At 41.9% G+C, this 23466-nt stretch overlaps 1 protein-coding gene across 8 annotated transcripts in view; it reads left to right on the forward strand.

Annotated features, from left to right (window-relative positions):
* ppip5k1b (diphosphoinositol pentakisphosphate kinase 1b) overlaps positions 1 to 23264 on the forward strand; it is a 48616-nt gene extending 25352 nt beyond the window's left edge. For 2 of the 8 annotated variants that reach the window (XM_080303786.1, XM_080303787.1), the window contains exons 16-31: positions 1008 to 1052; positions 2061 to 2182; positions 2967 to 3149; positions 3393 to 3534; positions 4309 to 4532; positions 4815 to 4942; positions 5063 to 5177; positions 5506 to 5613; positions 5729 to 5845; positions 6038 to 6178; positions 6368 to 6476; positions 9224 to 9376; positions 11102 to 11164; positions 18281 to 18418; positions 18710 to 18823; positions 20815 to 23264. In XM_080303786.1, the coding sequence (XP_080159912.1) occupies positions 1008 to 1052; positions 2061 to 2182; positions 2967 to 3149; positions 3393 to 3534; positions 4309 to 4532; positions 4815 to 4942; positions 5063 to 5177; positions 5506 to 5613; positions 5729 to 5845; positions 6038 to 6178; positions 6368 to 6476; positions 9224 to 9376; positions 11102 to 11164; positions 18281 to 18418; positions 18710 to 18823; positions 20815 to 20906 (1994 nt within the window). In that variant the 3' untranslated portion in view covers positions 20907 to 23264. The remainder of the gene's footprint in view (positions 1 to 1007; positions 1053 to 2060; positions 2183 to 2966; positions 3150 to 3392; positions 3535 to 4308; positions 4533 to 4814; positions 4943 to 5062; positions 5178 to 5505; positions 5614 to 5728; positions 5846 to 6037; positions 6179 to 6367; positions 6477 to 9223; positions 9377 to 11101; positions 11165 to 18280; positions 18419 to 18709; positions 18824 to 20814) is intronic. The other 6 variants (XM_080303788.1, XM_080303789.1, XM_080303790.1 and 3 more) reach the window with 5 other exon arrangements.
* The last annotated feature ends 202 nt before the right edge of the window (positions 23265 to 23466 follow it).

The following is a 23466-nucleotide window of genomic DNA, read 5'->3' on the forward strand; positions in this document are numbered from 1 at the left end:
ACAATAAGCAGGAATTATGACCTGGATTTAAGAGTATACTGTCAACACCGGCTTAAACAGTCTGATGTGAAAGGTTGTTGAGATTAAGCAAAGATGCTGAGCTGCAACTCTAGTGAAGGCTAACAGTATCAGGACAGAGGACCTAAACAGAAATGCAGTCAGTGGATGATTTATTAGGTACACATGTAAAATCGAAGCCAATACAGTCATCTGAGCTATAAAATTCATTATTACACTCGTAATAATAACTACTTCTTACTGACACACTCAGAGGTATTAATTTGGCTCTATTCATTCCTATAGTGTTGTAGATTCAATTATACTGATGTGTCCCACTCTAATAAAATTCAATAAAGATATAACTTTAATAAAGAAATAATTCACGTAAGACTGCTGTAACCTTGCATCGTAGCCATTGTGCTGGATTGAAGTGTAGCCTCAACTATGTGGGGGGGGGGGAAAGAACTGCTTACACATTTTTTTTAAAGTACTGATTTAAATTCATGACATTCAATATTTTTTTTTCTATTTTTTTTTTAAACCGTAACAGTACCTAAGCTGAAAATGCTGCTCGCACTGCCACCTAGAGGCTGTACCAAGTTGTCCTGCAGTTAGGTGTGGCCTCATCTGAGAACACCCAAAATGGGTTTTGTTCAAAGTGTTTTAAAACAGAAAAGCAGCTTTAATTTCTCTCTGTTCAGATTGAGCAGTAAGAAGTCAGCTGCAGGCTTTTCTTGACGTTATTTCCTGTAGGGTCTTACAATTTTAGTCATCACCTGTCCTACCTAAAGGTTTGTTTTGTGCTGCATGCAAAACTCAAACTATAAAGAAAAACCAACCTGAAGCAGAACTAAAAGTAGACCTTGTGTTGCTTCTTTTTTTATCTATAAAAAGAAGACAATTATCTCATCCCAGCCACTGTTTTCAATCCTTTCTTTCTCTCCACCACAAGTTTTGTCGATTAACTCTGCTCTTCTCTGTTGTTGTTGCTCTATGTAAACTACTAGCCGGTAATCGCCGGTCCCTTGGCTGCGATTCCCCTATTGACTTTGGTAAGAGAAGGGTTTCCTGGATATCACCGCTCTTCCGCTCCTCTGTCATTCTGAGCGTTTGTCGCTCCGTCCACTAACGTGGTCTGCTCTCTCCTCATATCATCATGATTTTGGTTAATTTCACATGGCGACTAGTCCTGTTTTGTATCAGATTGCTGTGGACTGCTTTATTTTGTGTCGATGTGTTTCCAAGATGATCCTCCAATGTAGACACTGTTTAGGTCACTTGCCCGTACATATGTGGGCAGCTAAAGTGACTGGAGCTTTTCTTTTTCAAAGCTAACGCGCATCATCTCACACTAATCCTACTGCATTTTTTTTCACGAGTTGTTGAGATGTTGTTTGATAAAAATCTATTTTGGCCTGTGTTAAGCTTTAAACAGGGATATGTCTTCATCACGTCCCAGATTTGCTGATCTCTGTCAAATGAGGCATGGCGATGCAGTGTCAGGCTACCTGCAGAAGAGAAATGCATGAAGCATCAGTGTGATTTGATCTGTAGCGTTAGTTTGCATCCACCCCCTACATTAACATGGCATACTGGGAATGTTAAAAGACTTGGTCTGTTTTCAAAGAGAGGTAATCTAGGATATTTAATCTCATCTGCAGGGGAGTTATTGTCACAAATTTTGGGGAGACTACTAAAACTTCAGTTCACTTCACTTTCACTTCATTTTATATTCAGCTTAAACAACAACATTTAAGTTCACATTTAAGTGAAACGAACCCTATTAAAATCTGACAAGCCGATGCATTTGAACTGAAAGTGATGTTGCACTCGCACATGTGCTGTACTGGCCCGTTGTGCAATATTTGATGGAAATCTTTGCTACTATTGGGTACAATCAAAACTAAAATTTGTTTTTCTCTATTCTTTCAACTACCTCACCGACTCAGTCGTTTCTTTAAAAAAGAAAAGGAAAGGGAAAAAATGTGTTGTACTGTACATCTGAGTGCTGTAATCATGCCAGTTAACTGTGGCGCTCCACTCTGTGTTCAATTCTACAGGTGACTATGCCGGGTTTCCTGGCTGTGGCCTCCTGCGCCTGCACAGCACTTACCGCCATGACCTGAAGATCTACGCCTCTGACGAAGGAAGGGTGCAGATGACGGCTGCTGCTTTTGCCAAGGTAACTATGTCACTGTATTGGAAGACTAAACTCTTCATATAAATGTTACTTTAGTACTTAAGCGATTCTGATGGAGCTTGAGGAGAGCATTTAAAGCAGCTTTGCATGAACAAGACCCACTTGTTTGCCATAAATTGGAGCCACTTGGCTTGCTTTCCTGGCCAGTGTGGAATTTATGTTCCCACTGCTCAATATTAAACACAGAAGTGTGATGGCTGTAAAACGGCTAACTGATCATCTGCAGAGGAATGGTCTGTTTGAAGAGTTTGAGACAGGTTGAGAATTTATCCCAAAAATAGAAACAACATTAGTTAGGGGTGATCGTGGCTCAAGAGTTGGGAGTTCGCCTTGTAATCGGAAGGTTGCCGGTTCGAGCCCCAGCTCGGACAGTCTCGGTCGTTGTGTCCTTGGGCGAGACACTTCACCCGTTGCCTACTGGTGGTGGTCAGAGGGCCCGGTGGCGCCAGTGTCCGGCAGCCTCGCCTCTGTCAGTGCACCCCAGGGTGGCTGTGGCTACAATGTAGCTTGCCATCACCAGTGTGTGAATGTGTGTGTGAATGGGTGGATGACTGGATATGTAAAGCGCTTTGGGGTCCATGGGGACTAGTAAAGCGCTATACAAATACAGGCCATTTACCATTTAGTTAAGGTTATGAATGACAAGACAAGCGTAGTGATGAGAATGGACTCATCTACCTTGTTTGCTTCGGGTTACTCGTCACGACTTAACCCTCACATATTTATGTAATTTTTTAACCATTTCAAATCTGATGCATGTCTGCAGGGTCTTCTGGCTCTAGAAGGGGAGCTCACGCCCATCCTGGTTCAAATGGTAAAGAGTGCCAACATGAACGGACTGCTGGACAGTGACAGCGATTCTCTGACTGACTGCCAGCAGAAAGTGAAAGCCAGGCTGCATGAGATCATGCAAAAGGACCAGGACTTTACAGAGCAGGACTACCAAAAGGTGTTGTCACACATGGAATTGCTCAGTTAGTGATAAGCTGTATGAGGCAATTTCTTGTTTGCAAGTAAAGTCTCCAGTTAGTTTAAACAGTTAAATGTGCCTCTTAATCCAGATAAGATTTGGATTATCCAAAGAATTTTGCAACTGCTCATACATATATTGACCGTCTTTTCTGGCATAATCTCATGCGTCGTGTTTGGCAGAACATGTTATCTATTTACTTCTGCTTCTATCGTGTCCCAGTTGGCTCCGACTGGCAGTCCGTCACTGGTGAACTCCATGAAGGTCATAGAGAATCCAGTCAAAACCTGTGACAAGGTGTATGCCCTCATCCAGAGCCTTACATCGCAGATCCGAAAGAGACTGGAGGACCCCAAGTCTGCAGGTACTGAGAACCTGCAGAAAGGCTGCCTTTTAAAATGTTTTACTGTCTTTAAACCCTCAGTATTTATTTTAGTCATCTGGTGTTATGTATGAATAAGACTGATGCAGAAAAGCTTGTAACTGTAGTGTGTATATATGGAGTTCAAAATTGATCCACCCCTCATTTCTTTATATTCTGGTAGAAAAATTGGAACCATGTGGAGTTATTTATTGAAACATGAGGTTAGCCAGCTTTCTTGTCATTTCTTTAAGAAGTCTTCAGGAATAGTTCTCCAGGCTTCTTCAAGGACATTCAAAGCTCTTTTTTGGATGTTGGCTGCTTTTTGTTCTGTTCTCTGATAAGATGATCCCGCCCTGCTCAATAGTGTGTTTTTGTTTTTTGTTTTTTTCTATCCAGTTATGCTTCTTACACTGCCTTCTTACATCGGCAGTGTGATTCCCATGGTTTCATGCTGAAAAGTGAAGCCGTTGCAAATAAAATGCTTTCCGTGTGGTTTTGCATTAATAAAAATCTGAGGGTGTTTTTTCTGTATTCATGATTTCAACAAGATCTCTGACACCAGTGCCTGAAATCCAGAGCCATGACAGAGCCTCCACCCTGTTGTGCAGGTGGCTGTAGAATGTCAATGTCCCAAGCAGAAATGTGTGAAAACCTTCAGAAAGCTGGAGAATTAATATTCAAGAACCTTTTTAAAAATCTTTTATAGTTAGGGTTTTTTTTACGACAATGATAAAATTAGTCGCTGTATTTTTAATTTTTTTTTTTTTTCTCCAGACCTACAGCTTTACCACAGCGAGACGTTGGAGTTGATGCTACAGCGCTGGTCTAAGCTGGAGAGAGACTTCCGCATGAAGAATGGGCGCTACGACATCAGCAAGATCCCAGATATCTACGACTGCATCAAATATGACCTTCAGCATAATGCCTCTCTTGACCTGGAGGACACGCGGGAACTTTTCAGACTGTCCCGTGCTCTGGCTGATATAGTCATACCACAGGTAAATCACATCAGTGTCTTTAATTGCATTTTTTCCAAGTGCTGCCCAGCACTTATTTTTAAATTTTGCACAAATTTGGCATTAGTAATGAGTGATGTAGCAACATTATTCCAATGGCGCATTTAAAATGTCATGCTTTAGTCAGAAAACCTTACCAGCGAGAGCAAGGTTCAAATCAACCCTCTATTCATTAACATGTCTTCTGAATTAAAGTGACTTGTCACAAATAACATGCAAAAACATGGTATTTTAATGGATTGCCCCCTTGTTCATTGACATCAGGAGTATGGCATCAACAGAGCAGAGAAATTGGACATCGCCCAGGCTTATTGTGTTCCCCTGATGAAGAAAATCCAACTGGACCTGCAAAGGACCCATGAGGACGAGGCTGTCAACAAGTTGCACCCTCTGTGAGAATACAGAACACTACTGAAGCGCACATGTTTATAAGCCACATGCATACATGTATTAACAAGTATTACAGGTGTTGTGTTACTCACTTGTGTCTCTTCCTCCGCCCTGGTGTTCAGGTATTCTCGGGGTGTCATGTCTCCTGGGCGTCACGTCCGCACACGCCTCTACTTCACGAGTGAGAGCCACGTTCACTCCCTGCTCAGCATCTTCCGCTACGGAGGCCTGCTGAATGTATGCAGTGGTTTTGTCACCTTTGACTTTTTGATTTTCTGCAGGTGTGCATGTGCACATTCAGAGGGCGAATTGCCAGAACAGAGCTTTTGTAGCGTTGCACTTATTGCAGAGGGTATTCCTTCCAAGACAGAAGGCTTTTTGAAGATGACTTCAGTGACTTGTTCTAATAAAACTAAGCTGAACTGTAGTTCTAAGTTAATTGAACGCTTATGTCTAAATTGGACTGTAGAACTGATGTTTACCTTGCCCTTGCATGAATTTTCACAGATCTGTGGTGTTTCACTCATTGGCTTTAATTTTACATCTGCTTGTCTTTGCACATCAGGAGGAGAAGGACCAGCAGTGGAAGCAAGCAATGGACTACCTGAGCGCTGTGACTGAACTCAACTATATGACACAGATAGTCATCATGCTGTACGAAGACAACAACAAGGTGGGCAGGATGAAATGAAACACATACCTCCTCCTCCAAACTGCAGCTTCTTTTGCAGGATTGCAGGCTCCTTTACGCAGCCTCCTTTGTATATTTGTGTCTGTGTGCTGAGCAGGACCCCTCCTCAGAGGAGCGCTTCCATGTGGAGCTTCACTTCAGTCCAGGAGTAAAAGGATGTGAAGATGAAGAGACTATTCCTCTTGGATTCGGCTTCCGGCCGGCCTCCTCAGAGGTGTGTGACCATACCGCACTCATATTGCTGGTTGAAAATTGTCTAAAAATGTGAAAAATTTCAGTTTCAAACCAGCCAAGAGGCCATTTAAGGTTTTAAAAAATAAAAATCTCCCTTGTAGTTGTGTGTCGACATCAGGTGTGTTTTGTTGATCAGAGATGTCAGTCACTTCTTTCTTCTCTGACCAATTAGAATGAAGACAAGAAGCCTAATCAGGGCAGTCTGGAGGACCTTTCTCAGGATGAGCCGGACCAGGCACTTCAAGTCTCTGATCCAATCAACATTCAGCGAAGGTCTCCCATGATTCGGAACCGCAAGACTGGCTCCATGGAGGTACCAGACTGCCAGAGTTCAGTGTTAAAATGACAAAATGCGGTCTGGGTGTGAACTAGCTCTTCTGACACTTTTGCCTGTCATTTTAAAAGTGCGATGATGCTCTTGAAGCAACCATTAAACATCAGGTCCCTGAATAATATGTTGAGGATATCAGTATTAATCCCTGGTCTCTTTGGCCCCACTCAGGTCCTCTCTGAAACCTCCCCCACTCATTCCGCCAAAGGCTGCACATCCCATCGACTCTTCATATCCTGCTCACGCCAGTCTCCTGAGATCAAACCAGCCAGTGGCTTAGGTAGGGATCTAATTTTTGGAGCAAGTGTGGGAGAATGTGTGTTTTCGCTGTGTTCATATCTGCGTTCATGGCCTCACCGCTCATTCATTTCCAGCCGTCATCACTGCGCCTCCTCTTCATCACGAGCTGCAGCTGTGACTTTTTTACCCCCTTCACCCTCCCACTTTTCCATTTCACTTTCAGTCTGTCCCTCGTTTCTTTCACATAGCGTCCACCCCAGCTTAGTTTAGCTTAGCGGCAGCCGAACAGGATCAGAATCCAAACTATGCTGGCCAGAGGTCAGCGGGGAAGAGTCATGTTCACAGCCAACTGCAGGAACACTGCGTCATATGGTGATCAAAGACGTGTTCCTCTCCTCTCTAGGTGATAAGGTGACAACACGGTGAACATGCTAATACCTTCATAGTCAAACAAAACCCGACTCTCTAGTTACTAATGTTTGCCTTTTCTTTGTTTAATGTCACTATAACTGATATTGACTTGACTAACATAAACTAATATAATTAGTAAAGATTATTAATATTGTCATATAGTGACTTGGAGACTCAGAGACTCAATAACTCAAATCCCTGCTCCAAATAATGTGGTCAGCATATGTGCTGATAATCCAAAGTTCAGGTGTTTGTGAATAGCAGCCAATCAGAAGAAGCCTGGCTGAAAGGGAAGGAGAAGGGAGCAAAAAAAACAAAAACTAAACTAAACCAAAACTTTTTTGTTTAAAACAGTGGATGAACTGAGGAGCTGGACCGAGGACCAGTATAAGATAAATTATTATTTTTAACAGTGAATTATACAAAGCATCTCTAGTAGAGGCCAAGAATAAAAATACCGGTGACCACCAGTTCTACCCCTCAGCCTCCTGGTAGACACAGCTGTGGTATTAATTTCAAAATCCTACGGCGATGCCTGCCCAGCAGGATTAAGCCAAAACCCCGTCCGCCGTATGCAGCTGTGGGGTAAAAAGGTTGGAACTGAGCATACAGTAACAGGTCACCTTTGAGTATACACCTATTCTTAACTATTCACGAGACCAGTTTGCTGCATTTGTTTTTTCGGATGAAGTTTGATTTTTTTTTTTTCTTTCTTCAAATCTTCACATGTGAATAATCAGATCTGACCAATGCATTTAGCTGCATTTGACAAATGTGTGCTCGAAGTTCAAAACTCAAGACAGTATTGAATTATACAAATTTTCCGTGCTGTTGCCTTGTTGTGAGAAATGGATGAATCCACAATCTCAATTTCTTCCTTTTCTCACCAAGTTGGCATCCCCAAAATTTGTAACTGAATTTCATGTTGTTGTTTTTTTACAATGCGCTCTGTGCGTAAAGGCCTTAATTGTGCAACATTAGCATCAAAAGATGTCAGAACAGAAGAAGTGTTATTATATTGCCAGAAACTGAATTTGCTGTAAGCTCACACAGTTGAAACAAACGCAGATGATAATATTACAAGTATTTGACATGTTGCGCTGTTGTAACCACTCCAGATATCAGGTTGTCCTGCTAAAGAATACATCTGTGATTTAAAAGAAAAGCGTCTTCATTAACATTAGTTGTCCCTATATAAATAAGTTACATGTTCCTCCTTCAACTAGAGAAAACTGCCCTCACAAATTCTTAAAAATCTACTCTAAATATTATTAGTCTTATAACAAAACATTTTTGGTCCCATACATAAAGTAAGATATCAGTGTAGGTCCCTTTGACCTCTTTAAATTGTTCCAAATCAGACCACTCTGGGTCCATGAATGTAGTTTAACCTCAGCCTAAATAAAGGGACTTTTGAAGGACATGCAACATCCAACAACCTGCTAACATGGTGACACTTACAAGCATGACATGCTTCCATCTAAATAAAGACGTGTGGAGAAAACCATAAAACCAACAATGTGAGCAGAGAGTGGAGTCGTGGTGTGGAAAAAAACAAGAGATCGAAAGCTTTCAAAGGCTAGCGTACATCAACCCGCGTCACTTCTTACTGCTGGATATCACCAGGGAATGAGTGATGGTCCTTTAAAAATCCTTATTGTTTTAAATGTCACATCGCTACAGTAGGTTAACGTGCCCCTTTCTGTATAATGCACCGATCGTCGTGCTGCTCGGTGCTTAATTATCACGTTTGAAAGCAGCAGTTGGCTTTATGTCCATGTTACACTGTTTTAAACCCTCTCTGAGTGGAGCCATTCAGTTTGTTGTGTGCTGCGTTGCTGAGGTCACAGTTCTCCATCAGCACACTGACGCTCCGTTAACACAACGCTTAGTTGGTGTTTCAAATATTTAAATAAAATATTCATTTAAAGTCTTTGGACATTGAATTTGTCCTACGAATATGAGGATTAGTTTGTTTTATTCGTGTACAGCAAGTCTAAAACTCATTTCCACTCTCAGCCTGCTTGATATGCTATTGTGACGTATAGGAAACCCACATGTTCTGTGCATGTGCACACATCACTCACACAAGGGTCTTACACACTGAGTCACTGTTCTGAAAAACCTTAAAGCTTGCGTGTCATCTAGGTATTTTCCTTCTATTATAAACTTTATCAAATCTATATAATAAATATCTGTTTGCAGGGTGTTCATACAGGTAAACTCATTTTTCCCAAAGCACAAACACACTCTTGGGCCACACCATTTAGTGTGTAATTAAAAAATATATATAAAAAAAATTCTCACCCTTCACATGTCCACTTCACCCATCCCTTCACCTCTTCCCCCCCGCACTCCCACGGCTCCTCCACACAGGCTCGCTCTGCTCTGGCCTCTTCAGTGCCTCAGCCCTCGGGGTGTCCTGTAGCGCCCCCAACCTTCGGGACTACGTCCGCACACACCACCGTCACCACCACCCGAAGCCTCCTCTGTCCCCCGGCAGTTTGCCGTGCAAGAGTGGCATGTTTGGTACGTTCACCACGCTCTCTGTCCTCTCGCATGGAGCTGGTCTTTTCATCTGTATCCATTTGAAAAGCTTTTTTTTTTCCTGGCTTTGAAAAGTCTTGTTTTTTTTCTTTCCTACTTTGTGTTTTTTGCTCCTAAATTCATCTTATTGATTTTTGGGGACATTTTTTTTTCCCTTCAGATCAAAACAAATCAGCAGCTGTAATATATTGCATCGTTTCTCCTAATGATTTTTGCCCCGCAAGAATGGGCAGCAAGGGCACTGATTTGACAGCAGAGGGATTGGCTGTGTAGTAAATGCTGAGCATGCAGGCTGGAATACAATTAATACTTTTCCACATCAACTTGACCGCTAACCGATCAACCCGCTCTCCTCTCGGACTCAAGTGTTTTGTCTCTCTGTGCATGTTGTGTTAACATATCCTCTTTATTTCACAATCCTTCGTAAAGTGAAGTAGTGTGTCTGTAAGCCAAAAGCCTGGCTTTTTTATTTTTTCATATTAATCACAATTTACGGTAATCCTTACATTAAGAAACTCAGCCTGTTATTTGGAACAGATATAAGACCCAGTAATCCACCTTAAAATAATCCCTTTTCCCTGAGTCTGGTAATGGCGGTAATGGTAAGTGAAAGAAAGCTGCTTCCACAGCCACCAGGGGTCCTTGCAACAGGTTTAATTACCACAAACATCTGGAGTGGATAGATTTCTCATGGTTGCAGCTGGTTAATCGCACAAATTTGTTTAATGCGTCCCGAATATGCATGTGACTCATCTACAGGTGACGTCATCATTTTCCTATTAGGTGTATTTATGCATATGGATCCGAACTGCAGGGATTTGTTTTCCCTCTACTACAGCTTTTTAAACACAGCAAACTGAGCCGGTCAGTTCATCCACTTGGTGTCACTCTGACTGCAGAGCTACACACTGGCAGATGCTTTACTTTCTCAGCTCTGTTGCATCAGGCCTATGGGCTGCTGTCTGAGAGACAGGTCGGGGTCTGGACCTGACGTCAGTCCAGTTCGTTTAAAGAAAAAAAGAACAGGGCAACAAGAGATGGGTTTATTGCTGGGAAGGTGAAAGGAAGTGCACACTTCAGATCTGAAGATGGCCTGCAGTGTCAGTGGTAAGTGCATTTCAGAGAGGCGGTTCCCAACCTTTATTTTACAGCTTTCTGCAATACCAAAAATGACCTAATGGATTCTTACCTGACATAAAAGTGGGTTTTCTTCTTTCGTAAACCGTATATTACATGCATACGCTCTACAGAGCTTTATTTCACCTGTCAGCTCAGTTTTTTTTTTCTGTTTTATTTTTCCCAGTCTGCAGCGTTACTGCGTTAGTAAAAACTACGTTACACCAACACATTGAATGTGATCAACAGCCAGTAGTAGTCAGGCTGGAGGAAAAAGGAGATGTGTTCCTGTCGGTGACATTTAGATCAGCACACTTCTTACGTCCGTTGTTTACTCCACCCACTCCACAGCAGCCTTAGCACTCAGTCTCCACTCTGTTCATTCAAAGATGACCCTCCTTTTCACACAGATCTGTTGGCAGACAGACACTGATGAATCGACAGGCCAACTCTGCTAATCGGTTTTCTCCTTCTTTTTTTTTCTTTTTTTCTTTTTCCTTTTCACCCCTTTGTGTTCAAACACACAGACTCACAAGCAGACTCAGATCCCAGCTGCCCCAATAATGCCAGTTACCTTTCTTATCTCCTCAGAGCTGTTGTCTATGCCGGCAGTAAAGAGATTTTCTGTGTCGTATGCCAGGCATCCGACTAATGGTATGTCTGCCTTTTTTTTCGACACTCCTCCAGTTCTCCTCTTATCTTGCATGACGGTTTTGTGGGAAAACATTTTCTATGTTTTCTGTTTTGGGAGGTGTGACGTGTGGCTACATTACTTACATCATCTCAGATTTTTAGGTTTTTTTTGTTTCTCTTCCAGCGCACACCTTCGGTGTTTGGGTTTTGTTTTGTTTTTACTTATGTTGTCAGCCCTTCACCTCTAACATCACCTGCTCTGCCTGCAAGTGTTTTCATCTCCAATCCTGCTGTTCACAGGATGGTTAGCTATGTGGAATATATCGTGTTCCTTAGATATATCTCCACGGGTAGATAATCAATGCACATAAAAAAAATTAAAAAATCCTCACTGGCATATGCACTGTTGATTCTAAAATAATTTATTTGATAAATGTCTGGGTTTTTGCTATAAATGCCAAATAAAACTTTAAATAGGTGTTTCTCTTGTTTTAGTTTAACCCCAGTTTAACCACACACATACTTACAGTGATGTCATAGTGTACTGACCACACACATACTAAATAAAATCTGGACCAACCCATTTTAGGAAGAGCATCTGTTAATCGGGGGGCCTGTGGTTCAATACCTGGCTCCTCCGGTGTGTAGTAGTTGATGTACACGTTGCTGCTTTACTGTTTCCATATTTGGGCCTTTTACGGTATTTGGGGTTTTATATGAAAAGCTCAGAGACAGCTGATCACATGTTGGCAGTTTGATTAGTGCTGGCTATATGTCAGCAGAATTGATGTCAGCTGATCCACAGGCTGGTCTCACATGTTGGTTCAGAGTGGCTGAAGAGTTGGTGGAATTCACAAATCTCATATGTTGAAACGTGTTTATTTATTTATTTTTTTAAAGACAGCTGGAGCCACAGTCATGGGCCTTTCCCTCCAGTTTGCTCTCTTGCTTCTCTCCTGTAGTCACATTTTGATTTATAATAATAGGCGCTGATGATCCATTTAAAAAGTGACAGTTTTCCTTAGATCCACTAACATTGGTGTGATCTGCTTTGTTACAGGTATTTTCTTTCAATAAATATTATTCTTATATTTTATTTACAATTGTCCAAGTTCAGTTTTGAACAGCCACCTGCTCATCAAGCTGCTGTTTGTTATATATATTATTATTTAACTAAGGACATTCCTCACTTTATCAATGATGAATTATCTGTTGTTATGATGCAAAGCGGAGAAAAGGGCAATCACAGCTGTGGGGGTTTTTTCTGAATCATAACCATGTTGATGGGTAAAATATTGTAGATAAAGTAACGTGTGCTTTACACATATTCTCATTTGCTTGGTCACTCAAATGGCACTAGAGGTGAAATTGTTCTCATTTGGTCGTTTTGATGTGAAAGCCAGGTGGGATTAACCAGCCGAGGAGCGATGTCGGGCAAAAACGCTGAAGAATGGGTCAGTAATGAACTTGCATTCATCAGGTTCACACAGACACATGTTTGAGGGTCTGTGGTGTCCTGTTAACTGTTCCATTTGTAAATATGCAAATGTCTGGTCTTTTATTGCAGATTGAAAGCTCATGCTGCTTTCTGATGATGGGATTGAGTGGTGCATACAAACAAGTTAGGAATGAGTCACCATTAGCCGCCTGCCACACAGTGAACACCGAACCTTTGAACCAACCCCACCCCTGAGTGTTCTGAGCCCTGGGGCAGTTGCCCAATTTGCAGAGCTAGTGATAGAAATCTGTCAGAAAGTCACGCCTTCATGCTACAAATCTAAAATACGACTTCTCTTGTCACATTGCAGTTCTGTTGCCACACATACAGTTTCTTGAAAAATAGCCCTGGGGGTCACTGATGTTTGAGCACTGATTGACTGAAAAAGCCTTTCATTCAGATTACGTGGAGCAGATCTCAGGTGTGTTTTTATTCATTCGTTTCCCCCCCTGACGTCTCTATTTCACCTCAGGCTATCTGCTTTGCATTTGATTTCTTTGAAATGGAAAGGTGGGACTGAGTCTGTTTTTTTTCTGTTTGAGCCGTGAGGTTTTTGTCCGTTGCAGCCTACAATCGATCGAATGCCCTCCGGCCGCACTGCTTTTCAGCTCCTCCCGTTTCTGCTCCCGCTCCGCTGCACTTTCCAGTTCTACTCTTCTCTCCCTGCTCTGCCTCTCATCCCCTCAGAGCCCTCGGACGTGCCTCACGTAACCCAGCTGCTGGAGTGGCTCCCTGCTGAGACAGCCCTGCTGGGGTTTGCCCCTGTGGCTGTGGATGGGGCCATGGCCCACCACCTGCGTCACTGCCCCTACCACTTCCGCCTCTTCAAGACTGAGCTGGTGTCTAGTCAGGAGCTCCCAGAGTCTCACTACGGTCAGCCGCTGCAGTCCCTGAAAATACTTGGTGCTGCCTCCTCTTCCTCACTTTCGTCCTAGCCAGTCGGTGCTGGGAGAAGGGGGATGCTGCCAGTGCCAGTTCAGCTTAGCATCTGTTGTGGCTCATTGCTTTTATTTTTCTTGCAGCCTGTGCGTTCATTTTCCCTCCTAGGTCTGCCTGTTAATGATATCTATAGCCCTGCCTCATGCTCCATTTATTGTCCGACTATAAACATTCTCATTTTGCACATCTGCCCAAAGATGCAAACGCTGTATTCCTCTGCTTATTTAAAGACACAGTGAAACTATTAAAGCAACTTAGCTTTCACTCGAGCACTGCGGCTCTCAACGTTTTTTAGGTGTCACCTGACAGAGGTGAACCGGGGGGGGGAAATCTAATGGACATCTAAAGGTCATTAAGTTTCCAGCTTCCCAGCTGAATGTCCATGTAATGTCCACTCGTGACATTAGTGGAGGTAATTGCCCAGATAATTCCAGTCAAGCAAGGCTGAGGCATGTGTCCTGAATGCTTCACCCAGACGGAGTATTCTTAGGAGAATAATTAGGCCTGAAGTTTGAGAGGCGTGAGGAAGGACAACTTTCTGACCTGAACACTTGTAACACTGTCTTGGGTTCATCTGTAAAAACAACTATAATTTCCAACTCAACCAGAATGTTGTCCTTTCTTATGAATGGCACAGAAGGAAATGGACGAGCTGCATCCACACGGCTGGGAATACACGGATGGCGTCCCTCTGAATTCTCCACCCTGTTAGCTGCTCGGTTTTCACATCATTATAATCCCACATCACACAGCTTTGTACCAGGCATCTGGCAGATTAAGATGCGTTTATGTGACTCAGTTCAAGGGACATTTGAGTTCTCACATCTTTATAAGATGGTTCTGATTTGATGTGAGCACTGAGAAATTCTCATGGACTAAGGAGCTGTAGAGACTGTTAGCATTATTGTAGTTTCATTCTTTCTGCGTCCAAAAAGGGGAGAATACTATGACAAGGAGTGAGAAAAAGGTTCAATCCATATGAAATGTGATGCGTATAGATTTTATTTATTTTGAAAGGACCAATAAGTAACTGAACAATTAGGACCTGATAAGACACTTTGAGTGTATTCTTTAATTTCACTGTGTCTTTAAGTCTTTGCATATGATTGGACATTTATAGCTCACTTGTGGAATTGGTAGAACATAGCAATTCATTTTTAACCATAATCTCAAATTATAACAAATAATACATCTGCAAAAAGGACGACTAATGGATCTACATGCATGCGGTTCAGTCTGGTGAACCAGACTCTTTTATGCGATGGTTAGAGGGCTGCCTAATTGCATTGTGTGCATGTTCCATCCTGAGCAGTGGGTGCAGGAAAAGAAAGCCTTTACAGCTGGGCTTTTGTTCAGGAATGAGGTCTGTGTGGAAATGCGTGTCGGATATTGATGGCGCTAATTTGGCCTTTGCACTGGGAAGTAACAACTGAATCTCCACAGTGTCTTCCTCAAAATAACAAAATATCCCTTGGCTGGGTTGGAGATATTTCAGTGTCTGTCTGAAAGATCTGGGTCATCATCTATTGGCTAATTTTAATTGGCTAATTAAGTGGCGGCCTGTCCGTTAACTGTCGATCGCGTAAAGTGTTTGTGGAGCAGGTCCTGGCACATTGTCAGCTTAACACAGCTTGCCTGCACTCAGCAGAGATGACCGTCTGTTATGACTTGTGCCGTCTTTATCTGCATTCGTTCCCTGCCTCGTATGTTTATGTCTGCCTTTGTGGAGAGTGAATAGTGCAGTGAAGGATCAGTGGGCTTTTTTTCTCTCCTCTCACTGCATCTACTGTGTGAGCTGAATTGTAAAGTCCATGTGAACGCACTGCAGCAGCGATGAGGAGGGAAAGATGATAAAAGCCAACTAATGTGTTTTTATATAACGCCTGCTCTATTACACAGTACACTAAAGACAGAAGGAGAAATACTGTAGCATGGAACTTGTCTGAACTGGCAAAACATTTCCTCCTGAGGCTTTGTAATATCACTTTAAACGGTAGAATAATTTTTCTGCTGTCATCACATCTTTGGCAGGAAGCTGTTTTCAGATTCCACATTAGTCTTTGTTTTGTCAAATGAATAAAGCTGCTCAAGGCTGTATCGGGTAAGGAAAAGATTTTTTGATTAGTCAATGGAAGGCCTGAAGGTCTTTGTCGTATCCTGCCATTCCTGTTCTTCTTCTAAGCTTTAGATTAAAAAGCAGAAGCAACAGGTTGTATAATGTTCTTAACTCTTGAAAGTGCACACAATCCCATGAGAAACATTAACAACAAGCAAGTCAACTAATTATAAATTGATATCTTGGCCCCTTGAGGCCTTGAAAGGTTCCTCTCCATTAAGCATTTCGTTCCGCTTGAATTGAATAAGTTGTTTTAGGTAATAGCCGTGCACACATTCATGGTTGTTGCACATTATTCATGGTGAAGGCAAGGATGGCCAGCATGCTGTCTGGGTAGATGGATAAAGGTGGAAGCAGCACTTCAACCTCCATCTATTCCTTACTGTCATCATAGAGCTTCATGTTCTCTGTTGGGCTACTGTGAATGCTGATGGACTGTTTCCTGCATGTGTGAAAGTCACCTTCTTGCCATTGCACTTTAGTGTTTAAAAGTTGTATTTCACAAGATGTAGATGTTTTGTTTTCTTTTTTTTTGAGGGGGGGGTTGGTTTTTTGTCCCGACCAACAAAAGCAAGCAAAATATAGAAATGTAATTATGAATACAGATATAAATTTTATAGAACATAAAAGTATATGTAATGCAATTTTACCTATGACGAATCTTCTAATAAAATGAAAAAAAAAATTATTAATTGATTTTTTTTTTTTTAAAGAATACAGTTTTTCCTGTTCATTTCCTCTTCATTGTCGTAACACGAATATTTCCGCACCATTAACAAACCTCGAAGAAAATTAATCTTTTATGTGTGGTTCACAGTTCATTACAACTTGTGCTGCAGCTCATCATCAAATCTATGTTGGTGATCCAACCCAACCGGCTCAGGAAACAGGAGGGGAAATAGACTGAACATTTGTACCGGTCCTATTTAACAATTTAATTAATTAATACATTTATACAATACAGGCATAACATTATAACCACCTGCTTCATATTTTATTTTCCCTCCCTTTTGCTGCCAAAACAGCACCGACCCGTCGAGGCATGGACTCGTATTGTAGCACCAGGATTGCTTTTAGATCTGGGGAATTTGGAGGCCAAGTCAACACCTCAAACTTATTGTTGTGCTCCTCAAACTATTCCTGAAGCATTTTTGCTTTGTGGTCGGGCGTATTATCCTGCTGAAAGAGGCCAGCGGGTAATACTGTTCAATGAAAGGGTGTACATGGTCTGCAATATTGCTTGGGTAGGTGGTACGTGTCAAAGTAACATCCACATCAAGGTCAAGGTTTCCCACCAGAATATTATCCGAAGCATCACACTGCCTCAGCTGGCTTGCCAGGTGTTCCCCAGGTAAATGCCTCACATGCACCTGACCATCCACGTGACGTAAAAGAAAACACAATTCATCAGATCAGACCTTCCATTCCTCCATGGTCCAGTTCTGATGCCCAGGTCAGCATGGACACACTGACTGCTCTGCTGCTATGCAGCCACATACGCAACAAACTGTGATGCTCTGTGTACACCTTTACATCAGAACCAGCATGAACTTTTTTCAGCCGTCTGAGCTGCACTTACTCGTCTGTTGGATCAGACCACACAGGCCAGCCTTTACTCCTCACATGCGTGAGTGAGTCTTAGCTGCCCATGACACTGTCGCTTATTCACCACTGTACCGAGCACTGCAGATCAGGACCGCCCCACAATAGCTGCAGTTTTGCAGATGCTCTGACAAGCACCAAACTCACTCCAATCCTTACATTTGTCATTTCTTCCTGCTTGCAACATCAACTTTGAGGGCAAAAGGTTCACTTCGCTCTCTAATGTATCCCCCCCCCAACAGGTGCCATGATGAAATCAGTGTTTTTCACTGCACCTGGCAATGCTCATAATGTTATGCCACATCTCCCCAGAATTTTATTTTCTTCTTTGTGGTTTCAGAACCTCGTCTGTAGCTAATATTAATTTTTGCTTTATATCACACACTTCACCTGAAGGAAATACCATTTACAGCATCAGCTTAGAAATGAAGTTGACCTCGAGTACTGACATCTTAAACACAAGAATCTCTGTAGTCCTCACCTACTTATTACATATACAAACACAGAACGGTATTTTTTCTTATCTTTAAATCAACAAGCATATCATATCCTGTTAACACACAAGTGAGCTCTACTATAATCACTTCATGTATCAGCAGCAACATGTAACGAGTGTGTTTTCTTGTCATTTTAAGCAGAGTGCTCTGTAACCATGTTAGAAACAAGACAAAAATATTATTTTTGTTCTTGTGGTCTCACTAACTCAGGAATTGGTTATTTGTGTTTGCATTATATCTGGCTTGCTTGTGTTGTGTAGCTACAGCCAGTCAGCTGCTGTGAGAGGTCACACGCTGCCGACTGTAGCTCTTGTGTGCAAACGTTTGTGTGGCTGGTAACAAATATAAATCACTGCTAGATTTTTTTTTTTTTTCTTAATATGGCACTCAAATCACGTGGAACCGTAATGCACAGAGAGCAGTACTTTCCTCACCGCTCTTCCTGCTAGTACACGATCAGCTGTATTGTACCCTTTGTCCTGCAGGCTTTGAAGGATGCTCCATGGTGCCTTCCATCTACCCGCTGGAGACGCTGCACAACTCACTTTCCCTGAAGCAGGTGGACGAGTTTCTCAACTCGGTGTGTGAGAGCAACAGTGAGGTCCAGGCCAAAACCATGAAAGGTGCGAAAGCTTCAGTGTAATTTTTGTTTTATAGAATCTGATCGTCAGATCTTGAGCATGAATATAAATGGCCACAGTTCACTGGTTTTTAATCTGTTAATTCATATAAAGACATTTAAATAAAGCCTGAGAGTCGGCAGTTAAATTTGAAAGCCATTTCCACGTCTAGCAACAAAACAACACTTTCTGAATCCAAAAGCAGAAGAGAGCAGTATTTCTCAGAAGCATAATGAGCTTCAATTACATTTGTAAACTGATCCTAATGTGTTTTCTTTTCTCTCTCTGCTCCAGCGCTCTCTGGCTTGTTTGCCTCTCAGAGCCAGATTTCTCTCTATAGCCCGCAGCAGCCTCTTTCCTCCTCTGGATCTGAAGCATCTCTTCGACCGCCTGGCCAGCCTTTGTGGCGTAAGTGCAATGATTTTCATGGCATTATCAGTGTGTTGACCTGCTTTCACTGCACAAAGTGTTTTTCAAGAGAATGAAACCTCTTTAAACGTATCGGCTTCATGTTTAAATATTTACCCTCCTTACTATCGTGTAAAAGTCTAAATGACAACACAGACCGCAACAACTCAGTCGCGTCACTACAGTTTCACACAGATTTAAATGCTTCAATACTGTGGTTACTGCTACAGCTCAACCGATATAATGATTTTTTTTCTTCTTTCAGACACACGAAACAAACAGATCTCCCCTAAAGTGCATCATGTGTAGTTTTTTTCTGTACATGTTTACACCCTGTCCAGCTCTGCTTGGTTTCACTGTTTGTTGTCTGGTGCTGAAGGGTGTTTGTCCCGTCTCTTCTTCTTCTAAATTGTTTTTTATTGGCTGTTAGAAATGCTGATAAATCAGCAAATGGCTAATGGCAGCTCAGCTAAATTGGTTCTAGTTACCACAGTGAAGATGGAATCTCAGGTTGGAGAGGTGAAACTCAGCACTTTATCACATTCACAAATATCATAGACTGTGCAGGGGGGGGTGGATGTAGCCATCGAGATGTCAGCCATGCTTTTGTGAAGCGTTCATATGTGGATGAGACGGGGGAGTTTCAAGATAAGTCAGCCAAAAGCAGCCAGCTTGGTTAGCAGGGTACTGCATGGATATATCGCACAGACACAGATGAACTGCTAATTAGTGTGTAGGGAAAAAAATGCACAGTTTCACTCAGTTGCACTGACAGACTGTCCCAGTCTGCTCCAGTTTTAACTACAAAACAATCCACATATTTGTCATATAATATCACTGAAATGCTTCGAAATGCAGATTTTCACCCACCATACAGCCGCTCTGAAAATTATTATAGAGACCAAAACACAGGAGTCTAAGCACACTGATTTACAGACTCAAGTGGCCGAAGGAGGAACTGCAATTTTTGGCAATTTGTTGTCTTTTTTTTTTTCTTTTTTTTTTTAATCCCTCGATGTCTTATTAAAACTTTAAAAAACAAAAAACGGGGGAAAAAAAACAACCAATTTATGACCTAGTAAACAATAGCACGCTTATGACTTTAAAAAACAACAACAAAATATCCAAATAAAGAAACTAGAACAAAAAATGTGTGGTTGTTGTTTATAAGTATATAAATAACAGCAGACTGTGCAGCAGATTACACCGCGGCATCAACAGTCACTTAAAACTGAAGTAAAAAGTACTCTGAAAATCACAGCCCCTTCATCTTTAACCAGCTCATTGTTCTCCTTTCTCCCTCAGATGGTGAGCTGAATTCATGCACATGTTATACGTGTGCACTCGGTTTGGGTGGCTGCTCCAGATTCTGGTGCCTGTAACTGCACAGAACTCATTTAGCCTCATTTACCACACAGTGCGCAGACAGACGGGGAGGCACTTCTTCTGCTGCTCGTGTAACTCTGTTCTCTTATCAGCTGTAGTTACAGGGCAGCTGTTTACAAGTGCAGCCCTGTGACCTGTTCAGGAACATTTTTTAACCGCAGCTTCTATCTTTAGTGTAAAACACTTTAAACCCTTATTCTTGATTTTGCTGATTTGTGATTGACGGCAAATCTTCATTACATTCTAGTCAGATTATTGATATAAACATTCATGTGGCTCAATTTATGAAACCCAGCACATAAAGTAACAGTTTACATAAAGTTCCCCATGGCAACGAGATGAAGAGACGAGCAGATGATGCTTTCCTGTTATTGTGCCAGCTCGCTCTCTCATTTGTGTTCACTTTGTGTCCTTCCCCGTGACGCATGTACAACAGCAAATAACATGGCTCCTGACTCGCAGAGTGAAGCGAGGGCTCCGGGGTGGAAAGTAATGGGATTATTAGTTGCGCCATGGATGGACTTTTTAAAACATCGACAGTTTGTACCAGTGGGGGAAAACAAGTGTTTACAGAGAGCTTGTGTGTGTGTGTGTTTTCTGTTCAGATGGCAGCATCCCCTCCAGTGCTGTATCCAGTGCGGGCCCCTCATCCCCGATTACAGAGTCTTCTGGTCTGAACTTCAGCTTCAGTGAGTAGGCCGTCTGTTTGGAGAACCACAAGGACCTCTGGGAATCGGAGGCCACGGTGTAACGACTTCACTTCCTGCGCTGTTATTCAGCCTTCTGCTCATATTCACGATGTCAGACGCGATATGATCAAACAAACTGTGCACAGCGATTCTTCTGCTGCACCCCCACTGCACCACCACTGACTGCACTATCCTCACCACGCCTGCTCTTCTCCATAAAGAGGAAATAAAGAAAAATACGTGGGACCTCTCATCGCCTCGATCCACCTCCTCAGATCGCTCACACTTTCCTGAACCGTCCATTGTGCCAACATTCAGACCATTTGTGCCTTTAGTTTAATTTGGATCAGAGCAGTGCTTGCTATTTGCTCTGGAGATGGTTTTTTCCCCTCACACATCAGCAGTCTGTTTTTCTCACCTGAACTGCCGACATTTCCGGTTCAAATGCGCCACGGACTTTAAGTCTGTGGTGGATTTCATCCAAAGATCAGCACGCCTGCTTTCTAACCAAGAATTAGATTATCAATACTGCTCTCATATCTAGCTGTTAGCTCAGCTTGGCAAATAGACTGGGAATGGGGAAACAGCCTGTTTTAAAGATGGCAGAACAGTAGTAGTCTTTTCTTTTTATAAATTCTATGTTTTATCTTTTTTCTTTTTTTAATAATAAGTAAATTGAACATTAAGTGTTAGTTTTTCAAGCAGTTTTACCTTAGACAAGGCCACTGTTAGCTGTTTCCGTCCCTTAAAAAGGCTGAACTACCTGCTGGATTTGAGAGTTAATCATGTTATTTAAGGCTTCAGTCATACAGACTTGGAGACCAGTTAGTGAGCACTGACGTAAAACGTCCTCATGATTCCTTTTTATCAGATTTGCCACAGTCACGTGTAGTTTGCATGGAAGATGCCAGTCTGTCTGTAAACACCTCCGTCAATAACTCAAAACCAAACAGGATGCTCAAACTGATACCAGAGGTTCATCTACTAAAAATGTCGGACAAGTTTGAATCTAAGAGGTGTGAAAATCGAGTCTGGTTTGCTTTGCACTTTTCACAGTTTCACTGCTGCTTGGTGACTGTTTGTTGACAGGTGTGCAGACAACAGATGGGATCTGCAACAGCCACCAACCAATCGCCAACTGGATTTTGGATACATATTTTTCCCTAGTTGTCGCCGACCCGTCTCTAAGCCTGTTTATGACTGAAGTCTATCCTGTTGCAAGAAAAGAAGGAAGGGTAATTTAACCAAAAATGTCAAAATGTTCCTATATCTGTTTCACACATCAAACGTCTGGATTACAAAATCAGGTGTCCCGCAGACTGAAAACCATCATCTAAAGCTTGTAACACTGTAACCAAAGCAACCACAGCCCAAATACTCTCTAATGTAACATACAAAGCATCTGCAGAGATGCAAGTTTGCAGTGTGCCTGATAAATTATTGCTAACATGATTTGTTTTACTTCATGCATTAAACAAAAAAGAGTAGTATATTTTATAATTTTTCACTCATGCCAGCCTGATCAAGCTGTTTAGCTCTGTGTTCTTCAGCTGTTAAGTAGGAACAAAGACGCATCTGTAAATGTGCCTTCAGATAATGTGATATTAAATCCAAATGTTAGGAACCTGCTGTATTCTTTTACTGAGATGTTTTAGAGTTACAGGGATAAGCCACTTGATTAAGTCAGTAGTATAGTTGTGTCTGCAGTCTGTCACCATATATTGAGGTGTGTTTTTAATGTCAAATGACTGTTTCTCATCTCATTAATCATGCTCAGGTAAAGCAGTATAATCCAAAGGTTGCAACTGGTTCATCAGTTTGTGACTGAACTGTTGGACGGTCAGTTCACTTTCAATTCAGAAAATAATTACAGTTAATTGAAATTCCAAAATATATGTTATTACTTTGACAAAAGCCTGTAAACAAAATGAAAAGCTGAATCTGATTGTGGGCACTGTGTTCAGTCGGCATTGTCAGCTTTAACAAAGTATAAACAGCAGGGAGGGGGGAGTCCCTCTTTTCATTACAAAGCGGTTCAATTGAAAAAAAAAAACTGACCTTCGAAACTTGAAACGTCTGCTGTTGAATGAATTTCTGAATTTTAGCCATCTTGTAAAAGAGTTCTAGATTTTTGAAGGCTAATAACCTGTTTTTATCGTAATTGTGAGTTGATGTTGGTGTAGTTGTGTATTTATGTGGTTATTTAATGTCAGCCAAAGAGAGGTGCGTGTGTGTGTGCGCGCTCTGTTTAACGAGGTTTAAAGGTGTAAGATGTCTGTGATGCCCTGTCTTCTGTGGTTCAGGTCAGGCTGTGACATCGGGGAAAGGAGAGGGGCAATAATAAAAAGAGAAAATAAAGACTGAAAGTGTTGTTTAGTGTGTTATCAAGCACAACAAATCATGTTGTCACACCTGCTGCAATAGATGGTGTGAGAGTGATGTTTTATTGAGCACAGTCCAGACACAAGTCTGTTAGTGCTGCATAAACAAACTGGCCAACCTCCTGTGCTCATCTGTCTCTGCTCTTCTTCAGTCTTTTTTTCTCCCTCCTATGTCTCATTTTGTCCT

Source organism: Astatotilapia calliptera, chromosome 7 (genome assembly GCF_964374335.1).
Source record: "Astatotilapia calliptera chromosome 7, fAstCal68.1, whole genome shotgun sequence".
NCBI classification, from domain to species: domain Eukaryota; kingdom Metazoa; phylum Chordata; class Actinopteri; order Cichliformes; family Cichlidae; genus Astatotilapia; species Astatotilapia calliptera.